At 50.6% G+C, this 16145-nt stretch overlaps 4 protein-coding genes across 4 annotated transcripts; all 4 read right to left on the bottom strand.

Annotated features, from left to right (window-relative positions):
• Positions 1 to 247: 247 nt before the first annotated feature.
• LOC106899599 (feather beta keratin-like) lies at positions 248 to 988 on the bottom strand. Its single transcript, XM_014961481.1, has one exon. The coding sequence runs from the start codon at positions 986 to 988 to the stop codon at positions 692 to 694; it is 297 nt and encodes a 98-aa protein (XP_014816967.1). The 3' UTR covers positions 248 to 691.
• Positions 989 to 4500: 3512 nt separating this feature from the next.
• Positions 4501 to 5249, bottom strand: LOC106899600 (feather beta keratin-like). The gene has a single exon (XM_014961483.1). It carries the CDS (start codon positions 5238 to 5240, stop codon positions 4944 to 4946), a length of 297 nt encoding a protein of 98 aa, XP_014816969.1. The 5' UTR covers positions 5241 to 5249; the 3' UTR covers positions 4501 to 4943.
• Positions 5250 to 9492: 4243 nt separating this feature from the next.
• Positions 9493 to 10607, bottom strand: LOC106899597 (feather beta keratin). The gene is made up of 2 exons (XM_014961479.1): positions 10577 to 10607; positions 9493 to 10251 (listed from the first exon to the last, which is right to left on the bottom strand). Exon 2 carries the CDS (start codon positions 10228 to 10230, stop codon positions 9934 to 9936), a length of 297 nt encoding a protein of 98 aa, XP_014816965.1. The 5' UTR covers positions 10231 to 10251; positions 10577 to 10607; the 3' UTR covers positions 9493 to 9933.
• Positions 10608 to 13253: 2646 nt separating this feature from the next.
• LOC106899558 (feather beta keratin-like) lies at positions 13254 to 14361 on the bottom strand. Its single transcript, XM_014961435.1, has 2 exons — positions 14331 to 14361; positions 13254 to 14012 (listed from the first exon to the last, which is right to left on the bottom strand). Exon 2 carries the CDS (start codon positions 13989 to 13991, stop codon positions 13695 to 13697), a length of 297 nt encoding a protein of 98 aa, XP_014816921.1. The 5' UTR covers positions 13992 to 14012; positions 14331 to 14361; the 3' UTR covers positions 13254 to 13694.
• Positions 14362 to 16145: the final 1784 nt, after the last annotated feature.

Here is a 16145-nt window from a genome sequence, read left to right as displayed (position 1 = left end):
ACTCAGATGTGCTTTGGGGGAAGTCCCTGGCCACCCTTTGCATACTCAGAAAACTCCATACAACCCACCAAGATCCCATGACTTTTCTAACAACCGTGGCCCCTGAGGGTTGTCAGCTCCTCTGAGCACAACAGAGTTCTACCATTCAACCTTGGCCACCCACCCTTTTTCCCTCCACAGAATCACATTTCTGCTGGACAGCTTGGCTGTGTGTATGAGGTGGGAAGGAGGACGAGGAGACAGCAGGTTACAATGCAACATTGACTTTAATGAGTATAAAGAGTGAAATAAAGCAGCACATGGTGGAAGGGACCTGGTCCAGGCTGCTACAAGGGCAGCTGGCAGTCAGGCACCCCTTCACAGCAGTGGGGAACACGGCTTCCTCACAGACACTTGAAGAGTGGAAGATGAGCTGGATGGCTCTCGACTTGCTTCAGGATGAACCCGTGGCACAGGACAGCAGGAGACAACAGGGACTCATGATGTGGAGAAGAAAGCAGGAGTAGTAGAAGACGTCAGCTGGCCATGTTTCCAGACAACACAGGCTGGCACCTCGCTTCCCTCCCTCCTTTGCAGGAGGGAACAAAGGGGCACAACCCATCTGGAAACCCTGGCCACCAGCTCCATCCTCAGTCCGGCACCTGGCTTTGGGCTTCCTGGTCGATGCACTCACTGGACGTCCAGCCCGGCTTTAGCAGGGCAGGCACCTTCTGCCGTAGTAGCGGCCACCAAGGCCAGAGAGGTTGAAGCCCCCAGAGTTGATGGGCACTCCCTCCTCATTCAGGATGCTGCCAACAGCAGCAGAGGTGGTGGATCCCACAGCGGTGTTCTGGGGGAAGGAGCTGAGGATGGGTCCGGGCAGGGTCACCACCACGGGAGAGGGCTGGATCACCACCCGGGAGTCCTGGCACTGCCTGACACAGGGCTCGTTGCAGCTGTTGGCCAGTGGGGTTGGGCCACAGGGACGGCACAGATCGTAGCAGGACATGGCTGTGGGATGGAGGTGCACCTGGGAGAGAGGGCAGGGAAAGCACAGGCAGTGTTTGAGGTGCAGCCTGACAACCTACTTGGTGAGAGAAAAGGCAGAGGCTGGTGAACAAGGACAAGCTGCACTGGGAGGAAGGGAGACTAAAGATCCCTGATCCCCAAGGTTTCCCTGCAGATAAAGTCCTACACATTCTACCATCTAAGCTGCACGGAGAGTAAGAAGAACAGAGATTATGGGAGCAGTATGAAGGAGTAAGGCTCTCAGCAGAATGTACTTTAAAAAAAAAGACTCTATCAAGTCCAGAAGACAAAGAGGAGAAAAAGAGAAAGAGAAGAGTTAGGCAAAGGCAATTGTAACTCACCTTGTTCACCGTGGAGGAGAAGGCAAGAGAAGTGGATGAGGAAGCCTACAGTTGGACTGCCTTTTATACTGGTCCAGGCCACCCCAGGCCCTAGAGGCACCCTTTGCAGATGGAATGTGTTTACCAACAAGCTCATTTTTCATGCAAATCACAATTAAAGAAATGGGGACGCTGCTTATGTTCTCTGCAACGCTGCCTTTTCATTTCCCTGTTCCTGACATGCTCAGTTCACCACACAGGCTCCTTTCAAGTGATAGAATTTGAGGCCAAAAATGTTTCCATGGAAATGACACAGCAATGAAGGAAGAAGATTAAGACAAAGAGAAGGAGATGGCCTGCCTTGCCATGTAATCACAGCCTCTCACCCTCCTGGGGCTTGTTTTGAGGTTTTCTCTTAATATATGGGTCCTCATTTCCTTCCAAACCTACCATTAAGAACCAGACTTCCAACAAGGTTCCTATGTGAGGACCAGCCGTGGCCTCAGCTGTCCCTATCAACCAGCTCAGGTTGTCTCAGACACCAGTTTTCCAAGCACGTCAGCTCTGCCCTTGGGCTTTAGCTCTTCTGTGATATCGAGCGTTGCTCTCCAGAGTAATGAACCAGGCTGTTTTCTCTCTTCCAAGGCACCCAGACACCAGCATGGGCAAGTTTTAGAAAGAAGGACTTTTCTCTGCCACAACCAAGTATTCCTTTGACACTCCACTGGGATTAAACTGGGATTGCCCCCACAAACCAAGGCACACACTGGGGACCTAACACACCTGCTTTCTTCCTCACCATGGCACATACCTCAGCTTCTGCTTTGGCTCTCCACACTGACAGGACAGCAAATACAGATTAGAAGACTCAGCAAGATTTCCATGCAACACACCACTCTCCCCAGAAGCAAGGGAGGGCTGTGCCAGCAAACACAGCCCGGAGAGCAGTAGGTGTCAGGATCTTCCCAGAGATGCATGCCAAGGGAAGGATTCAGTGCTCGACAATACATTTCCTGGGGCCAGACAGGGACTAAATGTCCCCAGGAGGAATGACAGCCCTGCTTGGGACTCCTCTGACACCCTAGCTGAGTCCTCATTTCAAAGGGTGGACAGAAGCACCTTATCCCATTAGGTTGGGACTCCACCAGAGACAAACATCTCTCTAATCACAGAGGTCGAGGCCAAATTCCTCATTCAGGAAGATGATAAGAAAGCTTAGAAAGTGCACAGTGTTAACTTGCTGATGACAGGAAAAGTCCATCCAAACAGAAACGCTGGCAGGGCTCAGTGAGAGACAACTGGTCCCTGCAGGGTGGGAGCCAGAAGATGAGCGTGATTACAGGGCAAGGAGGGCAGCTGTCTCACTAGCAGTGGCTCCATTGCACCATACCTGAGCAGGGAAAATGCAGGCATGGTAGACAGGAGCAGCCCAGAGTACAGCACAACCATCACATTCATGGTGATGAAGCAGGACATGATGACAAAGGAGGACATGGTGATCAAACAGGTCACTCAGCCCACAGGTCAGGAGCAGATTTAATGATGGTCACTTGGGTCAAGGGAGCCCACTGACTGCTCACCAGAGCCAGAATGACCAGACAGACCCAAGGAGAGGACAAGAAATCAGTGGGAAACTTAGGCTCCAGATTCAGGGGGCTCATGGTCAGGCAGAGGCAAACCTGCAGAAGAACTGGAGCCTTATGCTCCTGCCAGCCACCTGAAGAGAGGGTCAATACCTCAGGAGAGAGCTTAAATAGAGCCCTGGGTCAAGGGGAAGAGGGAGGTGTGAGAAACCCCAGGTGAGGCTCATCAGGGCCATTGGGCCTGTTGTTGCTGCACTCAGGCCACTGATGTGCCAAAAGAGGAAATCTGCTATGCTCCTGGGATGCAGGACACCAGCTCCATCCATCACAACAAAGTAAGGAAGGAATTCTTCCTGCAAGAAGGAAGCTTTCATGTATTTATGAGTAGAAAATCTGTCTTTCCCTCTGAGGCTCCTTTTCATAACATTCCTGCCCCAGAAAATCCACAGGCAGAGTCACGTACCAGACCTTGACAGTCCCTCGGTAAGTGCTTATGGTGGGCATCTGCCCAAAGGCTCCAATGCCCTGTCACTCCTTGCTCCCTCTAATCATGTCCTCAGTGCTGCCTTCCCTCCCTGGTATGAGCTTTTCACCCCACCGTCCTGCTGCTGCCAGCTCAGCACGGCTCATGAGTGAGGATAGAGAGTGCGTTTCCTGAGGGCCTTCTCCTGCAGAGCAGGACACATGGGGTTTGCTGACAGCAGCTGGCTTTCAGACAGGAATTTCACTCTGAGGAAAGGCACTGTAGGGGTTCCCACAGAGTATGGGACAGCACAGGAGGTGCCCCTCACTCTACCTGAAGAAGAACTGGGGGGAACAGGGCAAAACATCACCTGTGGAGGATGAGACCACGTGGGAGGACAGGACAGGCAGCTACATCCCCCGTGGCAGGAGCAACCAGCATGTCTCAGTGGAGTTTACCACACCAATTACATGACAACTCCACAAACAAATGAGTTTACATCCCTCCCTCACATTCGTGGTCTTGCAGTTGAGGGCAGAAAGGCAGGAAGACTCAACAGGTGCATCATGGAGGGTTCACTTCGCTCCTTTCTCTGTTATTCAAGGGAGAGAGAAGGAATTGATAAATTCCCTCACTTCAGTGTCATGGGCCACAGGCCTAGCAAAATCCCCAGCAGGGCTGTGGTGCTCTGCCAACATTGCTGAGTGGTTCAGAAAAGGGCCTGAGAGATACAAAGAGATGGTCTGGGAGAGAAGTGAAGGGATACAACTCCTTGGGCATCTGTCACACACCACACACGTGTCTTGGAGCCAAGGAAAGCGTGACAGAGGATTGCTAAGAGTCACAAGTCTGGCGTTCAGAACATAGGGATATGGGTGACTCTGGATTGCTTTGTCATATGTAAAGGACAGTCCAATCCAAGTGACCTTTTCAGTGAGACTCCCCTCCTCTGAGTCTCACAAGAAACACATGACTCCACCACATCCCTTCAGCCACCCCTTTGCCCTTTGTAGCATTTCATTTCCCCCTAGACAACTCGGCTGGACATTTCAATAAGGCTTTCATTTCCCCCTAGACAACTCGGCTGGACTTTTCAAGAGGGAAGGAAGACAAGGAGACATCAAGCTACAATGCAACATTGACTTTAATGAGTATAAAGAGTGAAATAAAGCAGCACATGGTGGAAGGGACCCGGTCCAGGCTGCTACAGGGGCATCTGGCAGTCAGGCACCCCTTCACAGCAATCGGATACACGGCTTCCTCACAGACATTTGAAGAGTGGGAGATGAGCTGGATGGCTCTCGACTTGCTTCAGGATGAACCCGTGGCACAGGACAGCAGGAGACAACAGGGACTCATGATGTGGAGAAGAAAGCAGGAGTAGTAGAAGACATCAGCTGGCCATGTTTCCAGACAAGACAGGCTGGCACCTCGCTTCCCTCCCTCCTTTGCAGGAGGGAACAAGGATGCTCAACCCATCTGGAAACCCTGGCCACCAGCTCCGTCCTCAGTCCGGCACCTGGCTTTGGGCTTCCTGGTCGATGCACTCACTGGACGTCCAGCCCGGCTTTAGCAGGGCAGGCACCTTCTGCCGTAGTAGCGGCCACCAAGGCCAGAGAGGTTGAAGCCCCCAGAGTTGATGGGCACTCCCTCCTCGTTCAGGATGCTGCCAACAGCAGCGGAGGTGGTGGATCCCACAGCGGTGTTCTGGGGGAAGGAGCTGAGGATGGGTCCGGGCAGGGTCACCACCACGGGAGAGGGCTGGATCACCACCCGGGAGTCCTGGCACTGCCTGACACAGGGCTCGTTGCAGCTGTTGGCCAGTGGGGTTGGGCCACAGGGACGGCACAGATCGTAGCAGGACATGGCTGTGGGATGGAGGTGCACCTGGGAGAGAGAAAAGAAAGCGTTCGGGGAACAGGGACAGGCTGCTTAGGCAGGAAAGGAGATTAAAGAGCCCTGATCCCTAAGCTTTTCTCTGCAAAGAAAGCCCAAGACCTTCTCCTGTCTAAGCTATGTGGAGAACAAGATAGACAAAAGACCATGGGATCAGTATGAAGGAGTAAAGCTCTCAGCAGAACCAACATCCAAATAAAGAAAAATACCCAATCAAGGCCAAAAGACAAAAAAGAGAACAACCAAAAGAGAAGAGTGAGGTAAAGATGGTTAGAGCTCACCTTGTTCACCGAGGAGGAGAAGGCAAGAGAAGTGGATGAGGGAGGCTGCAGCTGGACTGCCTTTTATACTGGTCCAGACCACCCCAGGCACAGAAACACTCTTTGCACATGTAATATTTTTACCAACAAGCTCATATTTCATGCTAAACATCCCACTTAGGCAAATGGGGTGGTTGTTTATGTTCCCTGCAACGCTGCCTTTTCATTTCCCTGTTCATGACATTCCCATTTTGCCACACAAGCTCATTCCAAGCGACACTATTAGAGGCCAAAATGTTTCCCGGAGTATTTACAATAAAAATCAGGCAAATGTTTCAGCCAACTGGGTGAAGTGCTGCCATATTTTCAGGTGATGTCAGCATCTCACCCTCCTGAGGCATGTTTTTAGCCTTTGTTGCAATGACTGCAGTTTTTTTTCATTATAAACCTAGGATTAAAGGGCAGAATTTCTTTACGCAGGGACTGACCAAATCCATTGCTCTCTGTGCCTCCAAGGCCTATTAAACTCTCTTAGACATCATTTTTTTCACAGAGGTGAATATGTTGTTGGGTTTTTCAACTTTCTTTGGTATCTTGCATTGCCCTTAGAACAAATTAGCCTGTCTGTTTTGCCTCCTCACCTCCTACAGCATTGCCTGGAGTTTCCCCATCACCAGAACAAGGATATTTCAGAAGAAATGACGTTTCTTTCCCACAAGTAAGTATTAGTTACCCACTAACTAAGCTTGCAGAAACCACTCCCTAGCCAGAACGTCCTCCGGCTTCAAAAGTCCATTCTTCCATTCCTCATGTCCATACCTCAGCTTCTGCTTTGGCTCTCCACACTGACAGGACAGCAAATACAGATTAGAAGACTCAGCAAGATTTCCATGCAACACACCACTCTCCCCAGAAGCAAGGGAGGGCTGTGCCAGCAAACACAGCCCGGAGAGCAGTAGGTGTCAGGATCTTCCCAGAGATGCATGCCAAGGGAAGGATTCAGTGCTCGACAATACATTTCCTGGGGCCAGACAGGGACTAAATGTCCCCAGGAGGAATGACAGCCCTGCTTGGGACTCCTCTGACACCCTAGCTGAGTCCTCATTTCAAAGGGTGGACAAAAGCACCTTCCCCCATTAGGTTGGGACTCCACCGGAGACAGACAGGTCTCTAATCACAGAGGCCAAGGCCAAATTCCTCATTCAGGAAGATGAAGGGAGCTTTTAGGTTGACAGGAAATGTTGATCTAATCAAATCTGCATGCAGAAGGAATCCCAAGTGTGACTGCAGCCCTGCATGTATGTAATAGATGGATTTCCTTAAAACACAAAAGAGTTTTCATTACTCTCAAGCTATACTGCAGCCCGGTTTCCTACCCATGGCACCTCCACTTGAAATCTTTCCACAAGCAAAACATTAAATGCAAAGAAAGCATTTCATAGAATCATAGAATCATATGGGGTTGGAAGGGACCTCCAGAGATCACCTAGCCCATCAGAGGGACCTCCAGAGATCACCAGAGTGGGCCTAGCTATAGCAGGTTGCACAGGAACTTGTCCAGGCGGGTTTTGAATGTTTCCAAAGAAGGAGACTCCACTGCCTCTATGGGCAGCTTGTTCCAGTGCTCTACCACTCTCACAGTAAAGAAGTTCCTCCTCACATTTAGGTGGAACTTCTTATACTCAAGTTTGTGCCCATTTCCTCTTGTCCTGTCACTGGGCACCACTGAAAAAAGACCAGCCCCATCCTCCTGATACCGTCCCTTTAAGTATTTGTAAGCATTGATTAGATCCCCCCCTAAGTCTTCTCTTCTCAAGACTAGAAAGACTCAAGTCCCTCAGCCTCTTCTCATAGGAGAGATGCTCCAAGCCCTTAATCATCTTTGTGGCCCTTTGCTGTACCCTCTCCAGCAGTTCCCTGTCCTTCTTGAAGTGGAGGGCCCAGAAGTGGACACAGTATTCCAGATGGGGTCTCATCAGGGCAGAGTAGAGGGGCAGGATAACCTTCCTCAACCTGCTGGCCATGCTCTTCTTGATGCACCCCAGGATGCCATTTGCCTTCTTGGCCACAAGGACACATTGCTGGTCATGGGCATCCTGCTGTCCACCAGGACTCCCAGATCTTTCTCCTCAGAGCTGCTCTCCAACAGGTCAGCCCCCAACCCATACTGGTGCTTGGGGTTATTTCTCCCCAGGTGCAGCACCCTACACTTGCCCTTGTTAAATTTCATTTAGGTTTCTCTCTGCCCAACTCTCCAGTCTGTCCAGGTCCCGCTGGATGGCAGCACAGCCTTCTGGGGTGTCATCAGCAAACTTGCTGAGGGTACATTCCATCCCTTCATCCAGGTCATTGATGAATATATTGAAGAGGACTGGACCTAGTACTGAGCCCTGGGGAATACCACTTGTTAAAAATTTCCTACCATCTTTCCATTTTCCCCAACTCAGCCCCCCATGCTGAGGGTCCACATAAAGGCTCAAGCATCCTGACACAGCCTGCACCCTCAGAGCATGTACGGAGGATGTTCTCTTCCTTCTCTCGTTTGATCTTGACTTTGCTTCTGCTAATGGCTCAGTGTGGCTTACAATGGATGGGAGTGCATTTCTACAGGACCTACCAGCAGATAAAAAGCCCCAGTGGTATTTTTGCAAGGACAGCTCTTTTCAGGGAAGACAAGGTAGATATCCGGTGCAAACATATAATTTTAACCACAGGATACTGCAAAAGACTACTTTTGTGCAGCAGCAGAATGGAAAGGCCAGGTGCAAAGCATTCCCCATGGAGAAACATGAAGACTACAGAAAGGAGGGAAAGCGAACAAAACTGAAAATTAGAACTCATGTTTCCTTTTACACAGTTGCTGTGGATGCCACGTGGCCCTTCGATTTCTTTGGGACTCCTTCCCTTTGGAACTCCAGGGTTTGGAAGATGTTCTTGGAGAAGTGCAGGAACACATTGCAAGGGGTAATGTGATCAGAGCCTGGGCCAGGTGGGCATTAGCCTGCAGTAAAATGTCTTGAAGCAGGTCAAAGACTTGCCCCTTCAACTGGAAGCCAGTATCCAACCACAGTTGTTACTCACATGTCATAGAATCATAGAATCATAGAATGGTTTGGGTTGGAAGGGACCTTAAAGATCATCTAGCTCCAATCCCCCTGCCATGGGCAGGGACATGTCCCACTAGGGCAGGTTGCTCAGAACCCTATCCAGCCTGGCCTTGAACACTTCCAGGGACACTTTCTGACAAAGAGTCCCTCTCCGGCTTGCCTATAGGCTCCCTTCAGATACTGAAAGGCCGCTATAAGGTCTCCCCGGAACCTTCTCTTCTCCAGGCTGAACAACCACCGTTCTTTCAGCCTGTCCTCACAGAGGACGGGCTCCATCCCTCTGATCATCTTCGTGGCCCTCCACTGGACCCGTTCCAACAGATCCATGTCCTTCCTCTGTTGAGGACTCCAAAGCTGGACACAGTACTTCAAGTGGAGTCTCCCGAGTGCAGAGTAGAGGGGCAGAATCACCTCCCGTGACCTGCTGGCCATGCTTCTCTTGATGCAGCCCAGGATGCAGTTGGGTTTCTGGGCTGCCAGTGCACATTGACGGCTCATGTTAAGCTTCTCATTCACCAATACCCCTAAGTCCTTCTCATCAGGGCTGCTTTCTAGCCATTCTCCACCCAACCTGTGTGGGTGCCAATATCTAACCACTGTTGTTACTCACATGTCCCTTGGAGGAGATCTTCTGGCCACCCTTTGCATATTCTGACAATGTCAAATAGTCCCCACCATCCCATGTCTCCTCCCATGACCATGAGCCTTGAGGGCACTCAGCTCATCAGGGCACAACAGAGCTCTGCCATTGGCCCTTATCCACCCACGCTTTTTCGCTCCACAGAATCACGTTTCCCCCTGGACAACTTGGCTGGGCTTCTCATGAGGGAAGAAACACAAGGAGACATCAAGCTACAATGCAACATTGACTTTAATGAGTATAAAGAATGAAATAAAGCAGCACATGGTGGAAGGGACCTGGTCCAGGCTGCTACAAGGGCAGCTGGCAGTCAGGCACCCCTTCACAGCAATCGGACACACGGCTTCCTCACAGACACTTGGAGATTGGAAGACGAGCTGAATGGCTCTCAACTTGCTTCAGGATGAACCCGTGGCACAGGACGGCAGGAGACAATAGGAACTCATGATGTGGAGAAGAAAGCAGGAGTAGTAGAAGCCCTCAGCTGGCCATGTTTCCAGACAACACAGGCTGGCACCTCGCTTCCCTCCCTCCTTTGCAGGAGGGAACAAGGATGCTCAACCCATCTGGAAATCATGACCACCAGCACCGTCCTCAGTCCGGCACCTGGCTTTGGGCTTCCTGGTCGATGCACTCACTGGACGTCCAGCCCGGCTTTAGCAGGGCAGGCACCTTCTGCCGTAGTAGCGGCCACCAAGGCCAGAGAGGTTGAAGCCCCCAGAGTTGATGGGCACTCCTTCAGCACTCAGGATGCTGCCAACAGCAGCGGAGGTGGTGGATCCCACAGCGGTGTTCTGGGGGAAGGAGCTGAGGATGGGTCCGGGCAGGGTCACCACCACGGGAGATGGTTCAATAATCACCCGGGAGTCCTGGCACTGCCTGACACAGGGCTCGTTGCAGCTGTTGGCCAGTGGGGTTGGGCCACAGGGACGGCACAGATCGTAGCAGGACATGGCTGTGGGATGGAGGTGCACCTGGGAGAGAGGGCAGAGAAAGCACAGGCATTATGTGCAGCACTGCCTGACAGCCAGCTCGGGGAATAAAAGGCAGAGGCTGGGGAGCAGGGACAGAGTTCATAGGGATGAAGAGAGTATTACAAGCCTTGGCCCCATGGTTTCCCTGCAAAGAGAGTCCAAGACCTTTTCCCATATCTCTCCAGTGTGGCAATAGAGATGCTGGGAGCAGGATAAAGGACCAAAATTTCAGCAAAATCTACTCCAAGGCAACAGCTCAGTTGAAGCCAGAAGAGAAAGAGAAAAGGAGAAAAATAAGAAACAGGGAAAGGCAGTTGCAGCTCACCTTGTTCACCGAGGAGGAGAAGGCAAGAGAAGTGGATGAGGGAGACTGCAGTTGGACTGCCTTTTATACTGGTTCAGACCACCCCAGGCCCACAGGCACCCTTGGCACAGTTAATGTTTTAGCCAACAAGCTCATCTTGCATGCAAAGCATCCCAATTAAAGAATGGGGACACTACTTATGTTCCCTGCAACGCTGCCTTTTCATTTCCCTGTTCATGACGTGCCTGTTCAGCCACACAGGCTCCTTTCAAGTGACTGTATTAGAGGCCATAACGTTTCCAGGAGAAATGACACGTCAGCACAGACAGATGATGCAGGCAATGTTGAGGAGTGTCCTACCTCACCAGGTGATGCCATCCCCTTGCCCTCCAGGCCTTCACTTTAAGAATTCTCATAATGAATGGGGCATGTTTTCTTGCAACTCTAAAATACAGGGCCAGACTTAAAAAGAATTTTCTGTGACAGGATTCCCCATATCCATTGAGTAATTTAATACCTAACTTAATCAAACTTAGTTATAAGCTTCCCGGTCAACGTGGATATCCTGTGAAGTTTCAGGTCCATCACTTTAACTTCAAGAATAATTCATATACTCTTTGCCCTTCCACACCTTTTCTGGGGAGCCTCCGGGAGCTTCCAATCAACAAGAGAAGGATGTTTGAAAAGCAGGGATACTCCTATGCAACACACACTATATCTACTATCCCCACCCTGTTACAGAACCAAAGGTCATTGTTGGAGCTTCCCAACTGTTCCTTCTTCATGCCCAAGGCTACCAGATGCTTCTTCTTTGAGCCTACACACCAGCTCAATAACAGGTGCTGCAAAAAGCTTGGAACGCTTTCCATGAGATATCAAAACTCATCAGAACTAATCATGATCTGAGAATGTCAGCAGGAACATGCTAGAGGCAAGTAGACATCAGGATCTCTGTGTCCTCCTTCCAAGCATCTCAATACATTCAGACAGGCAGCTTCCTGCTGCCCCTTTCCAGTCTCACACTCAGCACCTGTAATGAGGGTCTGCCCAAAGGCTCCAATGTCACTCCCTGCTCCCTCTAATCACGTCCTCAGTGCTGCCTTCCCTCCCTGGTATGAGCTTTTCACCCCACCGTCCTGCTGCTGCCAGCTCAGCACGGCTCATGAGTGAGGATAGAGAGTGCGTTTCCTGAGGGCCTTCTCCTGCAGAGCAGGACACATGGGGTTTGCTGACAGCAGCTGGCTTTCAGCATAGACAGGAATTGCACTCTGGGGAAAGGCCCAGAGTGGGTGCCCCTCACTCTGTCTGAAGCAGGGCTGGGGGCCATGGGGCAAAACATCACCTGTGGAGGACAAGAGTATAAAGGAGGAAGGGATAGGCAGCTTGTCTTCTCTTACATCCCCTGTGGCAGGAACAACCAGCATATCCCAGTGGGGTTTACCACACCAATTACATGACAATGCCACGAACAAACAAGGTTACATCCCTCCCTGATGTCTGTGGTCTTGCAATTGAGGGCAGAAAGGCAGGAAGACTCAACGGGTGCAGCCTGGAGGTTTCCCTTCCCTCCTTTCTCTGGTATGCAAGGAACTAAGAGGGACTTGATAAATTTCCTCACTTCAGTGTCACGGGTCACTATGCAAGGAACTAAGAGGGACTTACTAAATGCCCTCACTTCAGTGTCATGGGTCATGGGTCATGCAAACTCCCCAGCAGTGATTGTGGTCCTCTGCCAACATTGCTGAGTCGTTCAGAAAGGGGCCTGAGAGATACAAAGAGATGGTCTGGGAGAGAAGTGAAGGGATACAACTCCTTGGGCATCTGCCACACACCACACACATGTCTTGGAGCTATGGAAAGCTTTGAAGGGGATTGCTGAGAGACACAAGAAGTCTGGAGTTCAGGACAAGGGATGTGGCTGACTCTAGATTTCTTTGTCACATGTAAAGGACAGTCCCCTTTTGGTGACCATTTCAGTGGGGTGCCCTTAAATGGTGCACCTCAAATACAAGTCTGCCACGTACTTTCAGCCACCCCTTAACTGTGTAAGGAGTCATATTTGCTGATGCAGCTTAATATTGCACCCTGGGCTCCTTTAAACAACATATTTCCAGCAGATTGAAGTAGTTGAACCTTCTCCTTCACTATGCACTCATGAGGACACACTGGGGGTACTGCGTCCAGTTCTGGGCTTCTCAGTGCAAAGGAGACATGAACATATTGGAGAGAGTCAAATGAAAGGCCAAGCAGAAGATTAAGGGACATATACAAGAAAAGACTGAGAGCTGAGAATACCAGGCTCGTCGGAGGAGTGCCTCATTAATATATTTAAATCCCTGAAGGGAACTTGCAGTGAGGAAAGATCTAGGTTCTTCTCAGTGCTGCCCATTGAAAGGACCCGAAACAATGGGCAAAAAGGAAACATCATATGAACATCAGGGAAAACTTTTTCACTATGAGGGTCACCAAGCACTGCAATATGTTGCCCAGAGAGATTATAAAGTTTCCATCTTTGGAGATATCCAAAAACCATCTGTACCCAGAGCAACTGCCTCTACGTAAAGATCAATGAGAGAGGGTTGGACCACATGACCTTTAGAAGTTTCTTCCAACCACAATCAAGCTATTCTTCTCTGATTTCCCATTGAGCAGCTTTGCTGGGCATCCCAGCAGGGAAGGAACACGAGGAGACGTGAAGTTACAATGCAACATTGACTTTAATGAGTATAAAGAATGAAACAAAGCAGCACATGGTGGAAGGGACCTGGTCCAAGCTGCTACAAGGGCAGCTGGCAGTCAGGCACCCCTTCACAGCAGTGGGACACACGGCTTCCTCACACACACAGACAATAGGGCATGAGTGGGGACCCTCTTGACTTTCTTCAGGACAAAGCCATGGCACAGGACAGCAGGAGACAACAGGGACTCATGATGCAGAGAAGAAGGCAAGAGAAGTAGCAGACATAGGTGGCCATGTTTCCAGACAACACAGGCTGGCACCTCCATTCTCTCCCTCCTTTGCAGGAGGGAACAAAGGTGCTCAACCCATCTGGAAATCCTGGCCACCAGCTCCATCCTCAGTCCGGCACCTGGCTTTGGGCTTCCTGGTCGATGCACTCACTGGACGTCCAGCCCGGCTTTAGCAGGGCAGGCACCTTCTGCCGTAGTAGCGGCCACCAAGGCCAGAGAGGTTGAAGCCCCCAGAGTTGATGGGCACTCCTTCAGCATTCAGGATGCTGCCAACAGCAGCGGAGGTGGTGGATCCCACAGCGGTGTTCTGGGGGAAGGAGCTGAGGATGGGTCCGGGCAGGGTCACCACCACGGGAGAGGGCTGGATCACCACCCGGGAGTCCTGGCACTGCCTGACACAGGGCTCGTTGCAGCTGTTGGCCAGTGGGGTTGGGCCACAGGGACGGCACAGATCGTAGCAGGACATGGCTGTGGGATGGAGGTGCACCTGGGAGAGAAGGGAGGGAAAGAAAAGGCATTATGTGCGGCACAGCCTGACAGCCAGCTCAGGAAGAGAAAAGGCAGAAGCTGGGGTGCAAAGACAGGCTGCATTGGGATTAAGAGAGCCTTGGGAGCTGCAGACACCAAGAGCACCCTGCAAACACAGACAAGACCTTCTTCTATCTCCACTCAGTTTGGAAAAGAGAGCAGAGATGTGTGGCAGTGGTCTCAGCTAAGCATGACTGAGAGAAAGAAGCAGTTGAGGCCAGAAGAGAAAGAGAAAAAGGAGAAAGACAAGAAACAGGGAAAGGCAGTTGCAGCTTACCTTGTTCACCGAGGAGGAGAAGGCAAGAGAAGTGGATGAGGGAGACTGCAGTTGGACTGCCTTTTATACTGGTCCAGACCACCCCAGGCCCACAGGCACCCTTGGCACAGGTAATATTTTAGCCAACAAACTCATCTTGCATGCAAAACATTGCAATTAAAGAAATTGGTGCTTTTAACTGTGCCCTGCAACTCTGCCTTTTCATTTCCCTGTTCCACCACACAGGCTCCTTTCAAGTGAAAATATTAGAGGCCAAAATGTTTCCACAAGAAATGACACATCAGCACAGACAGATGACGCAGCCGGTGATGAGGAGTGTCCCACTCCACCAGGTGATGCCATCCCCTTGCCCTCCAGGGCCTCACTTTAAAGTGTTTCCTGATGAATGGGACAGGTCTCCTCACAGCCCTGAAGCTTCAGCCTGGACATGCACACACAAGGGTGGGCACCATCACTCGCTCACTCTCCTGCTCTGCTCACTCACACTGCACTAGGCATTGCCTTTCTATACAGGCCACCTCTGCTCTTGGGTTTCAGTATATTTCTCTTCAAGATTGAGCTTTGCTCTTGGCAGAAGTTTGCCTGGCTCCTTTTCCATCTTCCTTCTCTCCTTCATCCCTTCCTGCCTTAAGCAGCATCTACCAGTGATTAAGAATGAAGCCTATTACCCACCTAACTCTCTACTGGACACCTCTGGCAAAGTCAGAGGCACCCCAGTGACCAAGGCATGTGCTACCCAATCGATACATGTCCGTTTTCCTGCCCTTGTCTTTGCCACAACTGCTCCTTTGGCCACCCAGGCTGCTGGCACACTTGGTACCACCAAATACTTGGCAGGATTTCCACAGGACCCCTACCCCTGCTCAGCAGCAGGAAGGGTCCACAAGTCTTTGCAAGGGCAGTGGGAGGAGCCGAGCAGAAGACGTGCCTCCTACCCTACTTGAAGAGCAACCGGAGCAGACAATCAATGTATTGCCTGCATGGGACAGAGGGACTGAGAATAGAGCTGGCAGGGTACCCCTCCCTCGGTCTTCACACCGTGGGGCCTGATTGGAGGGACAAAAGGATCACTGTTTGGCACCTCTCCAGGAACAGCCTGCGTAGAACCTGAGTGTGGTTTCTGGAGGAATTGCTGTATGTCCACAGCAGTCACTTCCCTTCAGGACGTGGTGACACACAGAGAAAGTCTCCGCAACACTTAATGTTTTTGACCACAAGACTTCTCCAGTGAGGGCAAAGATGTTTTTCCCGCTCCCTTTTAGCCCTCCAGAGAGTTTTAAGGACACATCACAGACACTGCTAATCTCTTTCAGATGAAGGAGGACAATCCCTTTGTGACTTTGTCCCCCCCTTACCCATTTTATACACCTGTGATCAACCCATTCCCATTGTGGCAAAATCTAGCACGGGGCTCACATTTCCCTTTACACAGTTGCCCTGGCTGCCACATCTGGTGCAAACATACACTTTTTTTCCCCAGATAATTGTCATGGTTTTGTCTGGATTGGCCAATCAGAATGACAGATGGCCCCTCCCACCCTCTCTCCAAAGAGAGCAAAGGAAGAGATAAGGAGACTTACAAATTTAGAATGAATTAAACTACTTTAATGAAGTATTAATACTAAAATCAACAAGGAAATAATGAAATTGACACAATATATACAAAACAAGAACAAGTTGGTTCTGTTTTAACTCAAACCAGGACAATAGTTCACAAGAATAGTCTTTGACTCTGTCAGCAGTGGAAGTTCAGTACCAGACATAAGGCATTCCCCACGGAGAACCATGAAGACTACAGAAGGGAGGGAAAGGGAA

Source organism: Calidris pugnax, unplaced genomic scaffold (genome assembly GCF_001431845.1).
Source record: "Calidris pugnax isolate Ruff unplaced genomic scaffold, ASM143184v1 scaffold516, whole genome shotgun sequence".
In the NCBI taxonomy this organism is placed as follows: domain Eukaryota; kingdom Metazoa; phylum Chordata; class Aves; order Charadriiformes; family Scolopacidae; genus Calidris; species Calidris pugnax.
The sequence above is the reverse complement of the archived record's forward strand: the minus strand, read 5'-3'. Positions and strand labels throughout refer to the sequence as shown.

Bases quoted from the DNA above. Each gene is read 5' to 3' on its own strand.
- LOC106899599 (XM_014961481.1), bottom strand. From the start codon at position 988: ATGTCCTGCTACGATCTGTGCCGTCCCTGTGGCCCAACCCCACTGGCC.
- LOC106899600 (XM_014961483.1), bottom strand. From the start codon at position 5,240: ATGTCCTGCTACGATCTGTGCCGTCCCTGTGGCCCAACCCCACTGGCC.
- LOC106899597 (XM_014961479.1), bottom strand. From the start codon at position 10,230: ATGTCCTGCTACGATCTGTGCCGTCCCTGTGGCCCAACCCCACTGGCC.
- LOC106899558 (XM_014961435.1), bottom strand. From the start codon at position 13,991: ATGTCCTGCTACGATCTGTGCCGTCCCTGTGGCCCAACCCCACTGGCC.